Genomic DNA, 19,188 nt, shown 5'->3' with positions numbered 1-19,188 from the left:
TTTTCGATGTCAGAGCTGGGCTGAGAGTAAGCCAGTTTACCTGTCAAGAACCGCCGAGAGCTCTTCTGCAGTAGAGGTGCAGTTTAGTTGTGGAACGTCAAGTCTCGTGACAACCTCCTGTCCCTGTGGTCTTCTTTTGGGCCATATGTAAGGGTTCTGTTTAGAAATGATGAGACGATGATCAGTCCAACAGTCTGCGCCACACATTGCCTTCCCGCCTGTCCTTAGCTCTGACGATGTAGTCGATGAGATGCCAGTGGTAGGACAGAGGGTGCATCTATGACGTCTTGTTGCGTTTAGGAACATGGTGCTTGTGATAGCCAAGTCGTGTGTGGCACAGGTCCTAAGCAAGCGGGGGCCATTGCTGTTGTATTTCCCTACTCTGTGTTTTCCGATGACTTTGTCCCAGGACTGGTGCTCTAGTTCCATGTAGAACTTGTCCTTGGTTTCTTCAGGGTTAGTCATCGTGGCGTTTGTCCCCCTGCCCAAGAGGGAGTTGCACTTTCATAAGGCGATCACTGACTCTCTCTAGAATGCTGCCCAGTTTCTCTAGATGTTGAGTTTGATGGAAAAGTCAACACCAGCCTCACGTCGCTCTCCACAACTGCAGCTACTCCAAAGAAGGTGTAGCTGCCGCCATTCTCTGTCAGCTGGCGTTTGTCAGGAAGGTGGGTTTCACTGAGAGCTGCAATATCAACTTTGTGCCGGGGTAGTTCTCTGGCCACAAAAACAGACCTCTCTGGTCTTTCTGCCTTGATGTTGTCAAGCAGAGTTCGGACATTCCAAGACGCTAGGGTGAGTACCTGCGATTTCTTTCCTTTTTGATTTCTACCACCAGCCCCGCCAATCGTGGTATGCTGGTCAGGGTTTAGCAAAGCAGGGCACCTTTTCTAGCCAACGTCCTCATGCTAGGAGATAAGCTGAGTGATCCTAAATAGGGCCACTTGGTCACTCAGGAGGCTGCCGGACTCCGCTGCTGCTTCAGGGTCCAGGAGAGAGCGACCCAATACCCTGAGCTGCCTATGTGCAGGTTTGCGACCACAGCTCCCAGAGTATCCGCACCTGCTGCTTCGCCGGGCGCCAAACGCCACAGGGCCTGGAAGGGGTAGTTTGATGTCGTGACTTGTGCGTGAATTGTATTACAGTGAGAGGGATTTGTTCAGAGTAGGTCTCACTCTCTCGTCCTGTCGCGTCCAGGTCCAGTGGCAAGATAGGGTCGAGACATCTGGGGACGTAGCAGGATGCAGGAGCTGCCGAAAGGTGACAAAAATGCCAGTAACCGCCTACTAAGGGTTTACTCCCTTAGCCTTTGGTTCTACCGAACCGACCACAAAGCAGTGGAACTATTTAGTTGGGGCTATTAAACTCACAGCAGGGGCAGTGGTTGACATGGTGCCAGGGCGTGTCCAAACACTGGTGGGCCTGTATTCCTTGTCTCTGGGGACCATTGCAACTCCGAGATCCACTGCAGGTTTAGCCTGGGGTCGCAAGATACCTGGTTACCATGTGTTGCCACGAGGAGGCGCTGCAGCAGTCTTTGTGGTGGAGAGGCTTTGTACTAGCAGGGGAGGCTTTATACGCACTCGGCTCTACATGTGCAGCCTTGCTCTGAAAAAAACTATACCCGTATCAACCAAAGAACTATATCCGTAGCAATGACATCATGCCACCCAAGCGTGTATTTCGGCTCACAATGTAAACCTTTATCTGTCACTCTCGAATCCACTGAACCAGAATACGTACTAGCTACATATGTAATAAGTTAACTGAACGAAGATGCAAATTGTCAAGTTCCCTTCATCACGTAGGCTCGTGTATGTTGTTGGTACACACATTCTTACGTCACACACGATTTGCAAAATGGAACACCGACGATTTGCTCTTTGGTGTTTCGTTATTAATTTTTAGCTTAAATTGTTCATAATCTGCGGGTGAGATATTCTAAAAGAAAAACTCCTTTGTCTCTTGGTATGGTAAAATTAGTCTCCGGTGATCCATGAAGCATTCTATTTTCCCACAGCGAATAGAATTCGCCATGGATCACCTCCGGCAAGGGCGTAGGCGGGGGAGGGTGTGGACGCACCCCTCGCCAGCAGAAGGGAGTTCCACTTTTTTTAAACAAAACAGCAGTACGTTATTTTATTAAGGTGAAAGTACGTGGGGCTTTGATACAAGATGACCGAAAAGTAAACAGCAAATACATGTATCTGGGGCAATCTGCTTTTCACGTGCACACTTGCCTTCCTCGTTTAAACGCTGGAAGTTGGAGGTTCGTTTTCTTGAAATGCACCCTCCCCGGGGCCAAACCAGCCTACACCCCTGTAGGGAGGCTGGTTTTACTGTACCCTTCGAAGCAGTCAGTATTTGTATATTATATTTTTTTATACATAGCTCTTTGGAGTCAACACAAAAAAACGCACACGCACCTTTCTATGTAGACCAATGATCTCCATTATAAAGACTGTGCACAAAATGCCCGACCGAACAATGGCGGCGCTTCAGGAGCGGAATGTGATGCTGGATGCTGTGCATTTCTGGTTCAAATTAATTAGTGACATAACCTTTTTTCATGGGATGATTTCTAAACCCTTGGCCTCGCTCCCAAAAACAAGCCAAAAATAAATAGAAAATGCAAGAATATCATTTCCGGAATGAACTGACCATTTTCTCATTAATTAACCCACTCAACAGAGATAATGCTAACCTGTTTTTTATGTGTGTGTGCGTTTGTTTTTGTTTTAAAATTCATTTTTTACACCTATTGTCTGAGTCTTGCTTCAGCAATATTTTCACTTTGGGTCAGTTTAATCCTGATTTTTTTAGTGTTTAAAAATTTGATAATTCCACCAGAACATACAATAGGTTTTGTCAGTAACATTATGATGTCCAAACTGTCCATGTGTTTTTCGTCCCGTCTCGATGAGCCAACATTTGAAAGCTTCATCAATAAAATGAAAGTCTTAATTTTCATTTTACACACTCGCAGAAAAAATTGTACTCAATAAAATTAATTCATATACTGAGTAAATTTTATTGAAAACCGACATGTGGCATACTGAGATGTGAGAATCTTTTCTGTGAGCACATAGTGAGCGCAGCTTTAAAGGAGTGACCAATCAGATCACATCGTTTGTCCCACGATTTGGGTTCAATGCATCTATAGATCTGACCCAAACACAAATTATGGCTTTTGTGGATATTTTTCCGGGAAAATCTGGGGAAAATGAAGGACAAATTAGTCATTCAATTTTTAAACCACTTTTGCCAATAAATAACATTCAGACGGTCCAAACTTTGATATAGTGAAGTCTCATATACAAAGCTAGATAGGCTACATAGACTCTCTTATATTTCTCACTTTATAGGCTTAAAGTTAAAAATAAAGTACTGTTTGAGAGACTTTCTGAAACTAAAAAATTGCGACTCCTATTTCCTTCTGTTACTTCTTCCAAACTTGACGTTGATCCCCGTTAACTTATACCTGCTGCGTACACCTCAACCATTATTCTTTCCAACTTTTTTCCATTCCAGGTGCAGAATTCAGTTTTTCTTCCCAATCTGATGACTGAAGCACAATAACCTCAACAAGTTTTTGAAAAACTCCGTTTGGAAGTGCACGCACGCAACAAAATTCGCAACGCTTGTTATTTACCCCCTGAAAATACGCGTATGAGGGACGCGTTGTGGACGCGATGTCCTATCTAGTTTTATAATGGAGCTCAGTTGTGTAGACGCGTTTTCGGTGTGCTTAGCGTCTGTACCATCCTCATTCCCATGAGCACGATCTTGCCGCGCCATGTTGGTTCCCACCATATATACCTTGAAGAAAAACGCGCACGCAGCCATGGGGTTGAGGTTTAGTCTACACGCGTTAGCTGCGCAGAGTGTTGGTTGAAATCATAAAGCTGAGCGCTGACTCATGTACAAAATGATGCCTGCACAAACCTAAAACTCGAAATTTTGTACGGTTTTTGCATATCTGCGTCTGCATTCTGAAACGATGCGTCAACAAAGCCAACAGGCAAACAACCTGAACACACTATCAGTAAATGAATGTTTTATTTTTCTCTACGTTAACAACGCAAAAGCGTTCGTGTCTACCTTGCAGATAATTTTACTGTGACTTTTTAATCGGATTTTAGCGGTACCGGGTGCGCGTTACATTCAGAGTGCGTAATTCGATATTCATATACTATTCTGATATAAAATTTCGAGTTTTCTGTACGTATGTAGGTAGGTCAGCAGGTAGGCAATTTGTACATGAGTTAGCGCTCTAGTTTTAATATAGAGCTCTGTGGGTAGCCCCAAAATTCCCTCTAGAACCCACCTCTTAGATACGTAGAGTGCGGAGCGCAATCTTTACGGAACCAAAAAAAAAACATAAAAGGGTGCTGGCACTAGACTATTTTCACCCTGTTGCCATGACACACAGAATTCTGCCCATGCAGCTTTGAAACAACAGTGGCGTCTACGAGTACGTTACTAGAGATTTCTATCATTTTATTGGTTGAATATTTAGGTGTAGTAAAACAAATACAGCCTGTTTTTTGTTTGTTTTGTTTTTTAAGTAGTTAGAATTACTGGTCCCTAGGTGTAGGTGACTTTATCCTCATAATCACAACCTTTGTTTAGCGTCCTCAGTTGAAGCACACGCACAGTGGAGTATATTGTTTAGTCACAAACAAATGAATGAAGCATGTGTAAAGCATGTTCCAGAAATCCGTTCATTATTCAGGCTATAAAAGAACGAAGGGCTGCAAGGAGGTGAATTTATTGTATATATTTAGATTTAGGCCTGAAGTATTTTCTTTGTATTTTATGTAATTCTATGACATTTTCCTGATTGAATTCTTTCATGACCAGTTGATTACTTAGCATTCTTGAACACTTATCAGCGATGTCTGTCATAATTCAGGGAACCCCCTGCAAACCCCCTAGCAGCAGCACTATCAACATTTGAGTGATGAATGCTGGGCCTAATAAGACCCCCGAAGTGCAGCCGCTGCAGTCAGCTTGACCACCTCCCCCTGCTTAGCATCGGAAGGTAGTTGGTTGACTTACACCTCAGGACCAGTAATTCTCACAACTTCCCCTGGAACCATGCTGTTGTTTACAAATGAGGAAGTGTCAGGTAATGTAATGGATATTAATTTGGCTACTGAAAATATAACAGAAAAAATCAGAAAAGCACAGGCCCCTTCAAACGTGTAGTGGTAACGTGATGAATGGAAATGCTTGCTAGTCTTTTCTCAAGTGGTACGTAAGCCTCACGTTGGCTGAAATTCAATGAACGCATTGTTTAAAGGTTGTTATACGTACGCTGTCAGTATTTGTCCCCAAGTTGCAGCCCCTAAAGACTGGGACCTAGACGCGCGGTCATTTAGTCATGCGCATTCGCAATTAACGCAATATTCTCGCGAACCATTTTTCGCACGCATAGTGTCGGCCAACATTTCAGAATGTGCGATTGTTTTTCGGTTATTTCGTTTTCAAAAAAGCACCCCTGAGAAATATTTAAATATATTAATATTTATATTTAAATATTTACAAGCATATTAAATAGAAGCTGAAAACTGATCTGAATGAGACATATTGTGCCATGCCAAAAACTGACCTCTCACTTCTTAAAATCTTCCTAAAAATCAAAACTTACTAAAATCAAACTACACGTACATCTTGGGAACTCTTTTGCAAATAAAAACTTACGGAATTACTTGAAGATCACAAAGAATGATTTTGTGGTAGTCTTGGGGTAAAACTGAGATATGTTTGGCAGTTAAGTATTCTAAGGGAAATAAACTTTAACGAATAGTCGGCATTTATAAAAAGTTCTAATATTTTGCTAGAACCTTTGCTGACAAGAGTTATATCATGGCAGCCCGATTAAATCTAGGACCCATCGGCTGTAGGTGTCATAAGGACACGAAGTGAAAACGAAATTGTGTCAACCATGAACAAAGAGACCGAGGAACGAAGCTCTCGGAAGTGTTTTTTTAATACTACCCTCAGGAGAAACTTCAACAATATTAACTTAACAATCACAAAGATAATATTCCGTCTTGAGTGTTTCTTGGGGTGGTTTCAGTTAGAAATCATTCTTCAAAGATTCATAAAACGCGAAAGCGCGGTGCCATGTAAAATCCCCATAGGTGGGCTGCACGAGGATTCAGGAAGTACGCTGTGTGACCTTTAACTCTGAGGCTCTCAGACCAGCTCTGGAGATCAGTAGGATAGAAGTCAGTGATCTGCGTGTCGAGACCGAGAGCTGAACACCACTAGGCCCCGTCTTTATGGTCGTGCCCTTCATCATTCTTCTTAAAGATTGACTCATAATTTTAATCAGTGTGGGCTGTACTTTAGGTAGTTTTTATTTACGCAGGTACTAAATAAAAAGTCTCCACAGCTTTAACAAATGAATTGTTACGTTCCTGGCCGACAGTGCTCAAAAACTGGGAAATTACGAACAGTGTGTTGCATGGGATGTGGTGGCAAAATCTTTGCTTGAGGTGTCCTCTAATAATTGCGCTATGGCCTTTTACATTAATACTCTCAACTAAACAAGAAAGCGATCCACGGGGAAACTGCTGAACAAACTTTGTGTTCACAAACTTTGTGACCAGGATCTTGTGATAATCATTTCATGATTGAATAATTATCCAAGATCCTGTCGACTAGAAAAGGGAAGACAATGTTGGTTTTACTGAATTAGAAAAAGTGTGGTTTTTTAGCCAAAGGAAGCCGTAGAATCGAGTGTGTGACCTGACATTCCAGGACTAACCATCGGCAATGCTGAGATATTTCTGAATGGGGGAGCAAGGTACTCATTAGCCACGATCTGATAAACCCTAACAGTGAAATTGGGAACAAATTTGAGGTTTTTAAAGTAAACTGGTGATATTCATTCCCTTTGAGCTCTCAGTTCTTTCACTTTTTTTTTTCTTTTTTATTTTTCTCAGGGAAGGGGAGAGCCCCTTGCACCCTACTCGCCACATCCATGCTGATAACACCTCTGATTTGACTCAAGGGAATGTTACCGATGACAATGCTCTGGTCGGTTCTGTTTGTTCAGTTTGTTCTGTTCCGTTCTTCTCTAAGATTGAAAGCAAGTAGGCCTGTATTTATAAGCACGGATATAAAATAGGTAAAAAAAAAAAAAAAGAGGTGACATTTAAGTGTTCCATTTTCAACAAGAACGCTATGGTTTTTCTGTCAGGTTTAACCAAACCAACACCAAAATATGTTCATGGAAAAGAGGCAAAACCATAGTTCAGGTGCAGCTGATATGTCACGAACACGCACGGGATGGATTTAGTAATGGGCTAGAGGGGTATAACCATGGATCCCTTTTGGTTGGAGTACCTTTTTTAGCTTTTAGGTATGTGTTTGCGCACGACAGCTATCTCGCTTTAGCTATCTCGTTAAAACGACATAGTTATTTTGTTTAAACGACTTAGTAGCTCGTTTAAACGACTTAGTATCTCACGAGTTAGTATCTCGTTTAATCGACGTAGATTTATATATCTCGTTTAAACGAGATAATAAGTCGTTTAAACGAAATAACTATGTCATTTAAACGCGATAAAATAATTTTTCGGGTTGGCAGCAATACGCTTTCGTACGAACTAAAAGGATCAATGCAGTAACTTTTTCTTAAAATCACCTTTAGTGCATGTTGAAACTCTTCCCCCAATGCATGAGAACTGTTTCAAATGCTTTTGGAGTTGAGTGAACTGCGAAGTGCACCGTTTAAACATTCAAACTGACCAAGCTTTCCCAGAGAAGTGAGGGCGCTGTTAATGCGATGTAAATCCACGAGGACACTGTTCAGTTTATATGTTTTCATATTCAAGTTTGGAACTGTGAATTATTATATTACACACTATATGGGTCGGAATTTGGTTAATACATTATCGACTATTTTTATTATCGGGTTATAACATTACTGGTCAATTTTATAACAATATCAATTTGCATTACATTTATATAGGTCAATTTATTACATGTATCATTTTCGGCAACAACAGAGGATATGTGCCGTAAAATTACATGCACTTAAAGCTTATGCGATATAACACCATCGCTTAAAAATGCACAGAGAAAAGGAATAAGCCAAGAATGGAATCCTCCCAGGCTCAATATGTTTTTACGCTGTTGCCGCGGTACATTTCTTTCATTGAAGCCGACCCCTTTGGAGTTTTCAGAAACGCTTTGCGTTCATGTTAACACCAAATTTAAAATTAAATTTAAAATGAAAATTAAACACATATTTCAGCCAAAATGTGCACTCTTTCCGTTGCCGTGTCAATGCATGCATCGAATTTGAAGTTCTTGGGAGGGAATCTGACCCCCCCCCCGCTATAAGATGGTCCAAACAACCTGGCGCTTTTAGGGTTAAAGAGTCTCAAAACACACTCCAAGACTTACACCATACATGGATTCAAAGTGCCACGGCCTTGGAGAAATGACTCACGTTATTATGCCGATGAGTGTCTCTCGTTTACAGACAGCAGCTTGTCAAATAATAAGGCTTCCAAAGACCTACGGAAATGTCAGTCTTCACACGACGCCCTTCCCGTGTCAAAGCCAAATTTGTTCTCTCTTGCCAGGGCAAAGACTGTAACTTGAACTACAAGAGCTGCAACATTGTCCAGCATGCTGTGCTACTGAAATTTAAGTTTTGTATTATGGCGTAGTTTTAAAATCAAATCTATGCCTGGATCCAGTTGGGTGTTAATACTCCCGCTCTGACACCCCCAAAAATAATAATACAATCAATCGATCGATCGATCTATAGATCATGTTAACTCACGCCTCAATATTATATCCTTAATGTATGAACAGACTGTGTTACTTGACCTCAATTACACTGCGCAAGACAGACACTAGACGAGAACATGGATTCCCATGTATATTACCACACAAAGAAATTCTGTAAATGTCACGATCAGTTTTTCTTATTAGGGTATACAGTGTATTTCATTTCCACTTTCTGACACTGGGCCTAATGAATAAGAAATAAAAATGACAAGAGACGTTTCCATTCAATTGGAGGCAACAATCAGGCTTCCTTATAATCCTCACATTGCCTGAGATAAGCACTGCGGTTACGGTCCCCCACAAAGAACCAAAATCTCTTTTAGGCCCTAACATGTAAAGGAAAAGGCAGAATAAATTACAGTAGCCAATTTGTGTTAAAACAACCAATCTAATACTTTGCAAAGATTTTCACAGTTTTCTTAAACATTAACAATGTTTCAGATTCTTATCCACAGAACGCAGACGCGCGGTCGGAAAATGCATTTGACAGGTTGGCAAATACACTATTTACGTATTAAATCTATTAAAAGAACAGAGTTGGGTGTATTTAGCAACAGTAGTGACAACAACGGCATTGTTCAAGAATAACCTCGCGCTTAGCAAATACAAATAATCTGAACTAAATATGCCTGCCATTATAGGCTAATATCTCTGCCCACATTGGGCACACTTTCGACTACATTTGCCCTACTTTCAGACTTGGAAGCCAGCTAATTGAAGCCCAGTTGCAATGAATGGCACATTTCATGGGGGAGGAAGACGATGTTCCTTTGGCAGATCTGTAACTTTGAGGCATACAAGAAAAGCTTGGAAGTAAAAACCTGAGCCTTAGACTTACCAACTAGACACCTAGAGGGACTCCTGCGGAGGCTAAGAGCACTACAAGACGTGAATGGTTTATAGAGCCCATTTCCACACAGGGCAAGTGTGTAAGGTAAGGGAAGGTCATTTCTTAAGGACGCCAGTATTTCCGAGGGAACCTGCTCCTACTACACTTCCTGAACACTCATCCACTTCGTGGGTGATGGGGGGTTTGTAACAAAAATCACATAATGAGGGGTAATGAGCTATTAAGGGACAAGCCTGCCTATTTGGCAGCTGGGTATAACCTAGTTAGTGACGAATTGGCGGACATTATCCAGCAAAAAATAAGAGAGCGACAAAAGGAAGAAGACTTAGTAATGGAATGGAGAAACATGCGATTCCCTGAGGACAGAAGAAAAGTACTGTCGCGCATACACATATGCAATAATATCATTTAATTTCTTGTCCTCAAATTCACATGCAGCAAAAATCGGCTCACAGTTCCGTTTTGTTAAAACGTGGAGAGATGACTTGAGAATCCTCTGTACGGTATTCTTGAACGTTACACGCACAAAGTATTCTTGTCATTTAATTTTTAAAAAAATGACAATAGTGAATATAATAGGCCCCTCCCCAAGCCAATACTTTTTGGATGTTATATGACGAACTGGTTGTTACCCAAGAGCTACGACACAAGAAAAACTGCCCTAATTCGTAGGCTCAAGTGTTAATGTCACTCTCGTTATCAGCAAAATACCGGGTATATCTTGCTTCCGCACTTAAGATTAGAAGGTAATTCCAGGTGCGGAATTTCAGTAGGACGCGAGAGGGCGGAAGTCTGTAATTTACTGACTGAGAAGAATGACCCACGTCGTCAGAATGATCATAGGTAAAGCGAAGTATCAATTCTGTCCATTCTAAGAATAACAACCAAAACTTCAGTTGGGGTTAAGCCATATATATACACAAAGTTGAACATAACATCTGAAAGGGCCCATAGAAAGTGAATTTTATTACTTTCAGTTGAAAATTTTGATAAATAAACGGGGAGGGGTATCAAAAAATTGGCGAAACGACTCCTCCCATTAACATAGAAAATGTACATATCTGTGACGTATATTTGAGAAGACATCGTCACGCGCCGCTCGCGCGTCAATGCTGGTCTAAGGTCGAGCTCGGAAAATTCAGTCCAATGTTTGGGTGAGTTTCGAGATCATGCAGACGTGTGGCAACATCTATTGTATAACCTTCCCGCATAACTGTCCAACCGAAGCGAAATGTAGACTTTGGACATCAAAAGTCAAGCTAACCAGAGCCAAATGGCCAGGACTGACAACGAATTCCAAACTGTGCAGCGCGCATTTCAAGCCACAGTTTATATTTTTTCTTCCAAACATGTACGACTTGTTTGGGATTAATTTAAACGATAACCGAATTCAGACTCCACGCCCACGATCTTTGGGAAATCAAAGAACGCCCATAAACAAGAAGAAGAGAAGGTTTCATTTATCGCGAACGACAAGGGGTAAAAAATGCTTCCAAATCAGCTCGGCTGTTCCATTCAATTACACTTGTGTATAATTGCCCACACGGTGGTCGTACTGTGGCCCATGCTGTTACATGGAGCTGGCATCGTATACGTGGACAAGTCCCGGCTAGGCCCAGGCTTTTAAGTGCATTCGGTTTCCAGTCCATACTCCCTCTCACAGGTTTTCTCCAAGGTACTCCTAATTTCCCGCCTGCCTTTAAAATTGGTGTTTCTTCCTAACTTCCGTAACGTAATGTGATGGTGATTTATAAAGATTATGAATAAACGTATAGTTATTGGCGCAAATAGGCCTCGGTGGCTGAAAGCGCCATTAAAAAAAACAACATTCATTATAGGGGTCAGTAAAATTGACCAAAACAAAATGGAATTTTGTCCATTTTTACATCTCCTATCTTGCTACTGACATACTACTGAACATTTTAAACAATTAATTGCTTGTCCATAGAGGTCTTCATAGACCCTTTCATTTTCCCAATATATTATAGCAACGAAGATAACAGCCTTCCTATTCAGATATCCCAAACAGCAAGTTGTAATTAGATAAACTGGTCTAAACTCTTGATGAAAAACCTCCTGTCTGAAAAGATATTAGATAGCTCGAGGATCATCTGTGACACAAAGAATCTCCTCTGTCAAAACGGTGATTTCCTTTATTCACAGTGAACACTTAAGTCACGGAGACATTTGTTAAAGCTAGATATGAATCATTCTGCAAAACACGGCAAGCAGCTGTTCACGTCCTAAAGCCACAGATTCCTCTGTTAGTAAACAGCAGCATTAAAGTTAAGGCAAAACATTCCCTGCTTATATATTTTTCTTTCTGCCCTAAGCGCAACAGCAAGCACTCCGCGAGAGAGAACTTTGATTCAAAGAAGGAAATGACTCAAAAGCTGAGACGTCATAGTCACCTGTTCTAACCAGTGCTTACAGACAAGCACAGCCATGTTAAACATTATCAAAGTTCGTTTAAGTTGTACTCACTGATGATAGCCCGGGCTTTTTTCTCCCTGGTCCTAGGGGCTTAAGAACAATCGACATCGACAGCATTCATTAACACTCTTGCAATAATTTACAAGCAGACAAGAAAAAGATTTACCTCGGACTCCCTCGGAAAATCTCCCCACTGCCTTTCTGGTTTTTTCCATGTTCGGTGGGGCCCAGGTCGGGTAAGACGGGTGCATCGACTAAACAGTTGAAGCCGTCCTGCTTCGAAGTATCAGTAGGCCTAGTGAACTTTGCATGGTGACTGAACCGTCCTGGCCCTGTCCAGCAGCAAGGTGGCGCCCTTCTGAATTTAAGGCCTAATGTTGTCACCATAGAGATCATAGTAAAGCTAGAGGTGTCAGGCCCATTCTTTTACGCTACGCCAAGTTTGCCAAAAACAGGGCGACATGATGTCCTATCTGGTTCTTAAATTAAGTGTGATTTCACTTTAGTTAAACCACGCCCACTGCACATGCACCGCACAAGGGATGACGTGCATTGATCGCCGTGGAGCCATGGAATCGGTAGTTAACGCGCAACCTCAGCGATTGTCCAATGGGCGCCTGTAAATCGTGGCGCGTCCACCTTGGTGACGAGCGAACTGGATTACGCTGCCATGTGGGGAGCACAAGCTTACGATAACGCGTATCAGTAGGCGTCTGCGAAATTCCAAGTTGGTCGTGCGTTAAGGGACAATTTTACGCGCCCCGTGTCACCTCTGGTCAAATTGACTGCTTCGGGTGGTAGAGTAAAAGTAGCCTCCCGAGGTGATTCGTGGAGCATTCTATTCTCCCTTTGCCTCGGGAAAATAGAATGCTCCATGGATCACATCGGGAGGCTAGTTTTACTATACCGCGAGATAAAGCAGTCAGTATTTGTTTTATAACGCCTCCCCACAGATTCTGCACAGCTAAAAATCAATAACAAAACACCAAACTGGAATTTACATTCATCAAATCTAATTCCAGAATTCCAAGCGGAACAGCAACGTTTGAATATATTCATTAACCACTGTTGTACAATCCCTGTAAAGTACCAGTATCTCATTAATACTTCGGAAAGAAGTTTCAGCAAACAGAGTTCAAGAAAAATTGTAGGAAATATACAACAGCTGGAAGATTAAACTAAATGTTCAGGCCTTCAAATTTTCTATCTGTTCAACTTAATAAAATATTAAAGACTCAACTCTTCGGTTTTTCATAAATGACTTAAATGACTGAAAATAACAGGACTCTTAGTTGTAGAAATTGATTATGCATCCATGGAAAAGGAAAGTGGGATTGGATCTTGCATTAGCATCAATGTTGACATTTGTAGACACTGGTGATGAGGTATTAAAATTGCCTGAGTGAACTGGTGAATTAGCCATGTCTAAAAAAATAAGAGATTCTTAAAATTTTGTCAACAATGGGGAAAATTACCCTGTGTTTGGCTGTGCTCTGGGGTCCGTATGAGATGATGACGATTCAGCGACAGACTGTTCAGAGTTCAAAGCAGCAGCTAAAACAGCACTCATATTACGTTTCTTGCTCTCATTGTGGCTGTAATTCTTGATGCTTGTTTCTGATGATGGCCAGAAACAGTCATGATGTCCCTGGATTCGAACCCAGCATTGTCAATAATTGTGACGCTTGTAGCTCTGAAGCAATGGTTAGTATACACCTTGCCACATTTTGCTTTCATGGAAATAACCTTCAGTTTGTTGGACAGATTGTTTTTTTCCAAGTGGTGCATTACAATACCATGTGTCTTAGCTGGTGCAAGAGTTGTCTTTCGTTCTTTACCAAAGAGATTCACAGTTGAGATGCAGCTTCTGTGTGCACAGGAGAAAGGTATTCACAGGACAGCGGGGTTCCCGGGCACTTCGTACTTAAGACCTGCTCGGCTTTTGTCGTCATTTTTCGTCAGGTGATCACGTTTTGTGATGTGCCCGTTGGAGTCATATGTGTAAGTTCGTGTTGTTCTTGTCTCTTACGTTTTCTCTGCCTCGGCTGCAGAATAAATCATAATGTCTATGAATGCCTTGTTCTGAAGACCAGCTGGTGTGGCGATATTCGTTACAGATGAAGCATTTATTTTGTCCATGTCCTCTGGAGTAATGGGATTTTTATGTTCCACATAGCCCTCTCCAATTTTTTTTCAAGTGAACGAGTACTGCTTTGAAGCACCTATTCGAACGGCCAAAGGCTTGATCCTTCACAATGTCAACTGGGTTGCTTTCTCTGTCTTTGAAATGCTTCTGTAAACCATACCTGATAGACTGCATTGATTTTTTTTACTGTTGTAATTACTGTCAACCTGACGTACTTCCGTCACCGAGAGCTACGTTGTTCCTCTGTCACTGCAATAACTGGAGAAAATGTTCAAGCAGCATTTCACGCTCTTTTCAGTGTTTTGTGAATCAGCTGAGTCGAGAAATTCTGTAGGTTCCTCGTCAAAAAAACTGACTGTATTATGTAGTTGAGATTATAGCCTGTCGTATGCAGTGTCTCACTGTTTTGGGAAAACTTCTAAAATTTAGAAATTTTGTGAAAAAAAAACCCAAGAGATCGATTGAAAATGGAGAAAATGTTCAAGCAGCATTTCACGCTCTTTTCAGTGTTTTGTGAATCAGCTGAGTCGAGAAATTCTGTAGGTTCCTCGTCAAAAAAACTGACTGTATTATGTAGTTGAGATTATAGCCTGTCGTATGCAGTGTCTCACTGTTTTGGGAAAACTTCTAAAATTTAGAAATTTTGTGAAAAAAAAACCCAAGAGATCGATTGAAAATGGAAACAATTTATCGTCTTAGCAACCGCTTTGAGGCTAAATTTTATATTTATGCGGCATTTCTTTTCGCTATTCTGTGATTTTGTATTCGGTTTATTAACAAAGAGTTTCAATATGATCGTTTGTTAATTTGCAATGAAGTCATTAAAATGAGAAGTCTCAACCGAGGATTGGCAAGTTCCTAAGGACAATTCCGTATGGTTCACAAGGGTTAGGTCAAGTAACCGCAGTCATTGATTTCCACTCGTCGAATAAGGGTGAAACATACGTGATGTCTGCCCTGCTAAAGACGATACTACGCAACCATCGTGATTGTCAGCCGATCATCACTATCCTGGCTAATTAATTCACATTGAACAATTAACGAAATATGAACCAGTTTAGTATTTGAACCGCATTGCCCAGTTTTGATGAATTCGCCTTCCGGATCGACATTCACAAAAAGTTTTTGTTGTGCAATACGGTCATGCTTAGAATATGGTTATTGGGATGCACATAACTTTAGGGCCTATGCTACTTTTATGCTCTAATTGCGAATAGTGTGTTTCATCTCTTATGTTACTGCGTAAAAGAAAATAATTTGTAATTTGGTTTGCATCTCCACCCTGGGGCCCATATACGGACGAGCGGTAACAGTAATACGTGCAAAAGTATCATTGAACAAAATGGTTTCCTAGTAAAGAGACTGTTTATAAAGAGAGTATTCAAAACAAATGCGTTTAGAAATCTGGGCGACTTCTCCCAAAAACCTATCTGGGCCATACACTGTAAAATCTCCCGGGTCAGATTGACCCAGAATTGGGTGCCGGCGTGACATAAAGGTCATGCCGAATGAGCCTAGACCCAACTCTGGGTCAATCTGACCCGGGAGTTTTTAGAGTGGATAAGCAGCCTCTTAAAGTACGACTTTACAGACCGACGAAAATCAAGCGTTTTCTTGTCATGCATTCGATTCTTCCTGGAGCACCAATGTTATCAATGATTTGAACACAAAACTAGTTGCCATGACATTCCCATGACAAATCTAATGTACAATATCCGGCAATATAAACACTTTTCTGTTACAGCTTGTCATGTCGGCACATCTCTAGACTTTGGTTCTTGTACGTGTTTGCCGGCAATTTTTGACATGCGTATAACTTGAATGGAATGGAATCGAAGGCTCGAGAGACTATGGGGTTGAGCTGTGAGTGGAGGTTCCTTATAGCAGCGTCTTGAGTGGCTGATCAGGCCGATGCGTGAGTGACAGTCTCTCCTACACTAAGAGTGGGTGAAGTCTGATGCTGATTTGTCCGTCTAGCCCTGGATCTTTCGCCTCAGTATCTTTGTTTCGGACTGATGAGCAAGCACCTGTTTGTACTGTTTCACATGAATCCAAGCAGCTGCACGTTTGGCAAACAATATTTCATAATCACCACGCGTAAACGAAAGTTATTTAATAACTTCTAGATGAACAATGAAGCTTGCCTGCTTTGGCAATGAAACACAATTTGGTGCCATTACCTTGTTAGAGTGCATTTTAGTTGAGAGAGTTCAGTTTACTGGTATACATGTCTGGTATGTATATAGCTGCACGAACTTGCCTCCTGGATTGCTTGCTTGCTGGTGGAGACTCCTCCTTTGCATCTGCGGTAGTTGCTGGTCACTGCAGCTGTCTACTGGATCATGTCTTGATCGTGTAGCATTTTGGAGACTACAGCTTTACTGGGTAATGAGCTGTAGTTCAGTACAGTGTTTCTTTGCCAGCAACAGGAACGATTGTTCGGCCATCAATGTTCAGTAGCAACGAGTGAAAATTCTACCGTAAGGGGTCGGGCTTCCAGCATTTCCGATCAGCTTCAAAATTCTGAGTGTGCTTGGATAGTCCATACCCCCCCCCCTTCTACAGGGTATTCTCCCCAGTTATCTTCGGTTTATAATATAAGAGGGCGCTCTTGTAGTTGCCACACCTACTTCTATTACTTGTGTCTTGCTGTTTTAAATCTCTTTTTATCACCGGCATTTTGTGCATCATCTTTTAATCAATGTTGATTCCTCTTATATCCATGTCTTTAATACGCTGGAATATGTTTGAAGTGCTGGAATGTGTTTAGTTAAGCATCAAACCAACGCATGAAGAAAGTATGGTGTTCAATAGCCTTCAAAACTGCATCGGCGCGTTGTCCCGTCGCCCCGCCACCACGACGCGATGCTACGACAGTTCTGTCGCCTCCTTTCTAATTACTTTTTTATAAGAAAGACCACACGACGAACCGCACGCGCGCACAGTCACCACACTCCGCTTGGCTACTACTAGTCTTGGCTCAAGACGTCAGTGATAAATAGTTGTTTTATTTCTGTTGAAGAGCGCCCTCGCACACCTAGATTTTACTTACTCTCACTAACGTCTTGGGAATCTTGCAGGAATGGGGGTGTGGCAGTTGTATGCAAATGTCCGATCTTCTTAAATATTCATAGACTTGGTATTATAATTATGTACATATAAAGTAAAAAGATAATCGATGACTCGCGGTGTCGTGTTGCTAGTAGCGACGTTTCGGCTGCTAGTGCTGCTAGCCTTCATCAGGCAACTGAAGTCTAGATGCTGTAGGGTCTGCTACATACCGCCGGACCGCGTCCTCCGCGTGTCCCCCGCCGTGTATTGCGGACGCAGTACAGGTGACCTCAGGGGGCGTCGTTCGCTCCACTTCATGGGCGTGAAGGGGCGTGTCCTCGGTATGGCTCCGTTGCGCTCCGGTGCTCCGGTGGTTGTGTTGGCGGATGGTGGGGAGCCAGAAACCGGGGATGTCGATGCCGTTGTCTCTGTTGATGTCTCTTTTTCTGTATTTGTCATCCACCGCGGTGATTATGTTTATCTCTTCTATTGATTCAACATATGGGCGCACTGCCCTTAAGCTCATACGTAGGTATGAACTCTGCAGGATGAAGTTTGCCCACTACTCCAACCACCTGACCTTCCTTGTCCGTTGCATCAAGAACTCAGTGATTCCCAAGGACCTTAGGGTCAAACCTCCGGTCCGCACCAAGGCAGAGACAGCCTCTCTTCGTTTTCTACGTGAGAGAATACACCTGACCAGAGCCACGAAGAAGACCATCGAGGCCGAGGTGGACTCCACTTTGGCCCAGATCCGGTCCACTTTCAGTGAAGCTGACCGTGCCTGCCTCACCCAGCATATCGACCGCCGTTGCCGCCGGGAGTTCGAGAAGTGCAAGGCCCGCCAACTCGCCAAGTTCCAAGACCTAACTGAGGAGAGTTCGGCCCATCGCACCACCCAGCGCCCAATCGAATCTGCCGTTGACACATCGAAGTGGGTCGTCAACCTCTCCGCGAGGACCCTCACCACCGTCGAGACATCTCTTCTAGGGAAAGGCCTCAACTTCGCCGTCACCCCCGACCACGTACCGGCAACGGAGATCGTGGCCAGTGTGGAAACAACGTTGAAGAGGCTTGACCCGGAAACAGCTGATCTGGTCCGCAGAGAAATCAACGCCACGTTACGGAGGGCACGCCCGCCCAGGAGCAACATCAACCGGGAGCAACGCAGCGCCCTGAAGGCTCTATGGCAGGATCGTTCCATCGTGATCCTCCCCGCCGACAAGGGCCGTGCCAGCGTGATCCTCGACGTCCACACATACCAGAACAAGATGGATGAGCTCATCTCCACGGGCCCTTACCGGAAATTGGCTAAGGATCCCACCGACCGGCTGTGCAGGAAGATTACGGCCCAGCTTCTCGCCCTTAACAAGTCCAGAAATCTTGACGACGCCACCTTCTATTAATTATGTACATGTACATGATGTACTTCGAAGTTCGACAACATGGCGGCTTCACGCGAGCAAGTACGATGTCAATAGTGTCTCGTTTGTGGGAAGGGATCAGTGGCATGTAAGACATATTTTTCACTCCATACTAGAAATGCCACTCTTTTAAAAGATATCGTTGGGGACTACAGTTGTGCTGCATCAAAGTGAGCATGCTGCTTGAGGCCAAATTACTCACACAAGCGGCAATAAACCTACACGTGCAGCAAGAAAACGACAACCAACTTGCAGTCCGGGTACTCCGTCCTCGAAGGTTATAAGGTCTATATGGTCTCTAAGGACGCTTTAGTTAGCTGGTGAGGCATACTGACTGTACATGATTATGGGTCACCAAGAACAGCATCCTCTGTCATATCCTAGGCCTAATCTAGTCTGAGTATCACCCGTTCTACTCCGTGCTAACTCTGTACGAACGCTGTGTTGTCGTGTCTGTGTTGACGGGA

The 19,188-nt window shown here is 42.8% G+C and overlaps 2 protein-coding genes and 1 pseudogene across 2 annotated transcripts in view; 1 reads left to right on the top strand and 2 right to left on the bottom strand.

Annotated features, from left to right (window-relative positions):
- Positions 1-12,371, bottom strand: part of LOC110986592 (aminopeptidase N-like) — a 93,496-nt gene extending 81,125 nt beyond the window's left edge. The window contains exon 1 of the mRNA XM_087139887.1: positions 12,267-12,371. Coding sequence (XP_086996013.1) covers positions 12,267-12,351 — 85 coding nt within the window. The 5' untranslated portion in view covers positions 12,352-12,371. The remainder of the gene's footprint in view (positions 1-12,266) is intronic.
- A 1,200-nt stretch (positions 12,372-13,571) lies between these two features.
- Positions 13,572-14,420, bottom strand: LOC147798435 (uncharacterized; annotated as a pseudogene).
- Positions 14,421-17,845: 3,425 nt separating this feature from the next.
- Positions 17,846-18,703, top strand: LOC147798434 (uncharacterized). The gene has a single exon (XM_087139990.1). The coding sequence runs from the start codon at positions 17,846-17,848 to the stop codon at positions 18,701-18,703; it is 858 nt and encodes a 285-aa protein (XP_086996116.1).
- Positions 18,704-19,188: the final 485 nt, after the last annotated feature.

The sequence above is a fragment of the Acanthaster planci genome, linkage group LG08, assembly GCF_054643075.1.
Source record: "Acanthaster planci isolate LZ-2023a linkage group LG08, COTS_SCS, whole genome shotgun sequence".
NCBI classification, from domain to species: Eukaryota; Metazoa; Echinodermata; class Asteroidea; order Valvatida; family Acanthasteridae; genus Acanthaster; species Acanthaster planci.
Note: the sequence above shows the minus strand (reverse complement) of the source record. Positions and strands in the feature narration are given on the sequence as shown.

Excerpts from the sequence above, each read along its gene's own strand:
- LOC147798434 (XM_087139990.1), top strand. The coding sequence starts at position 17,846 with ATGAAGTTTGCCCACTACTCCAACCACCTGACCTTCCTTGTCCGTTGC.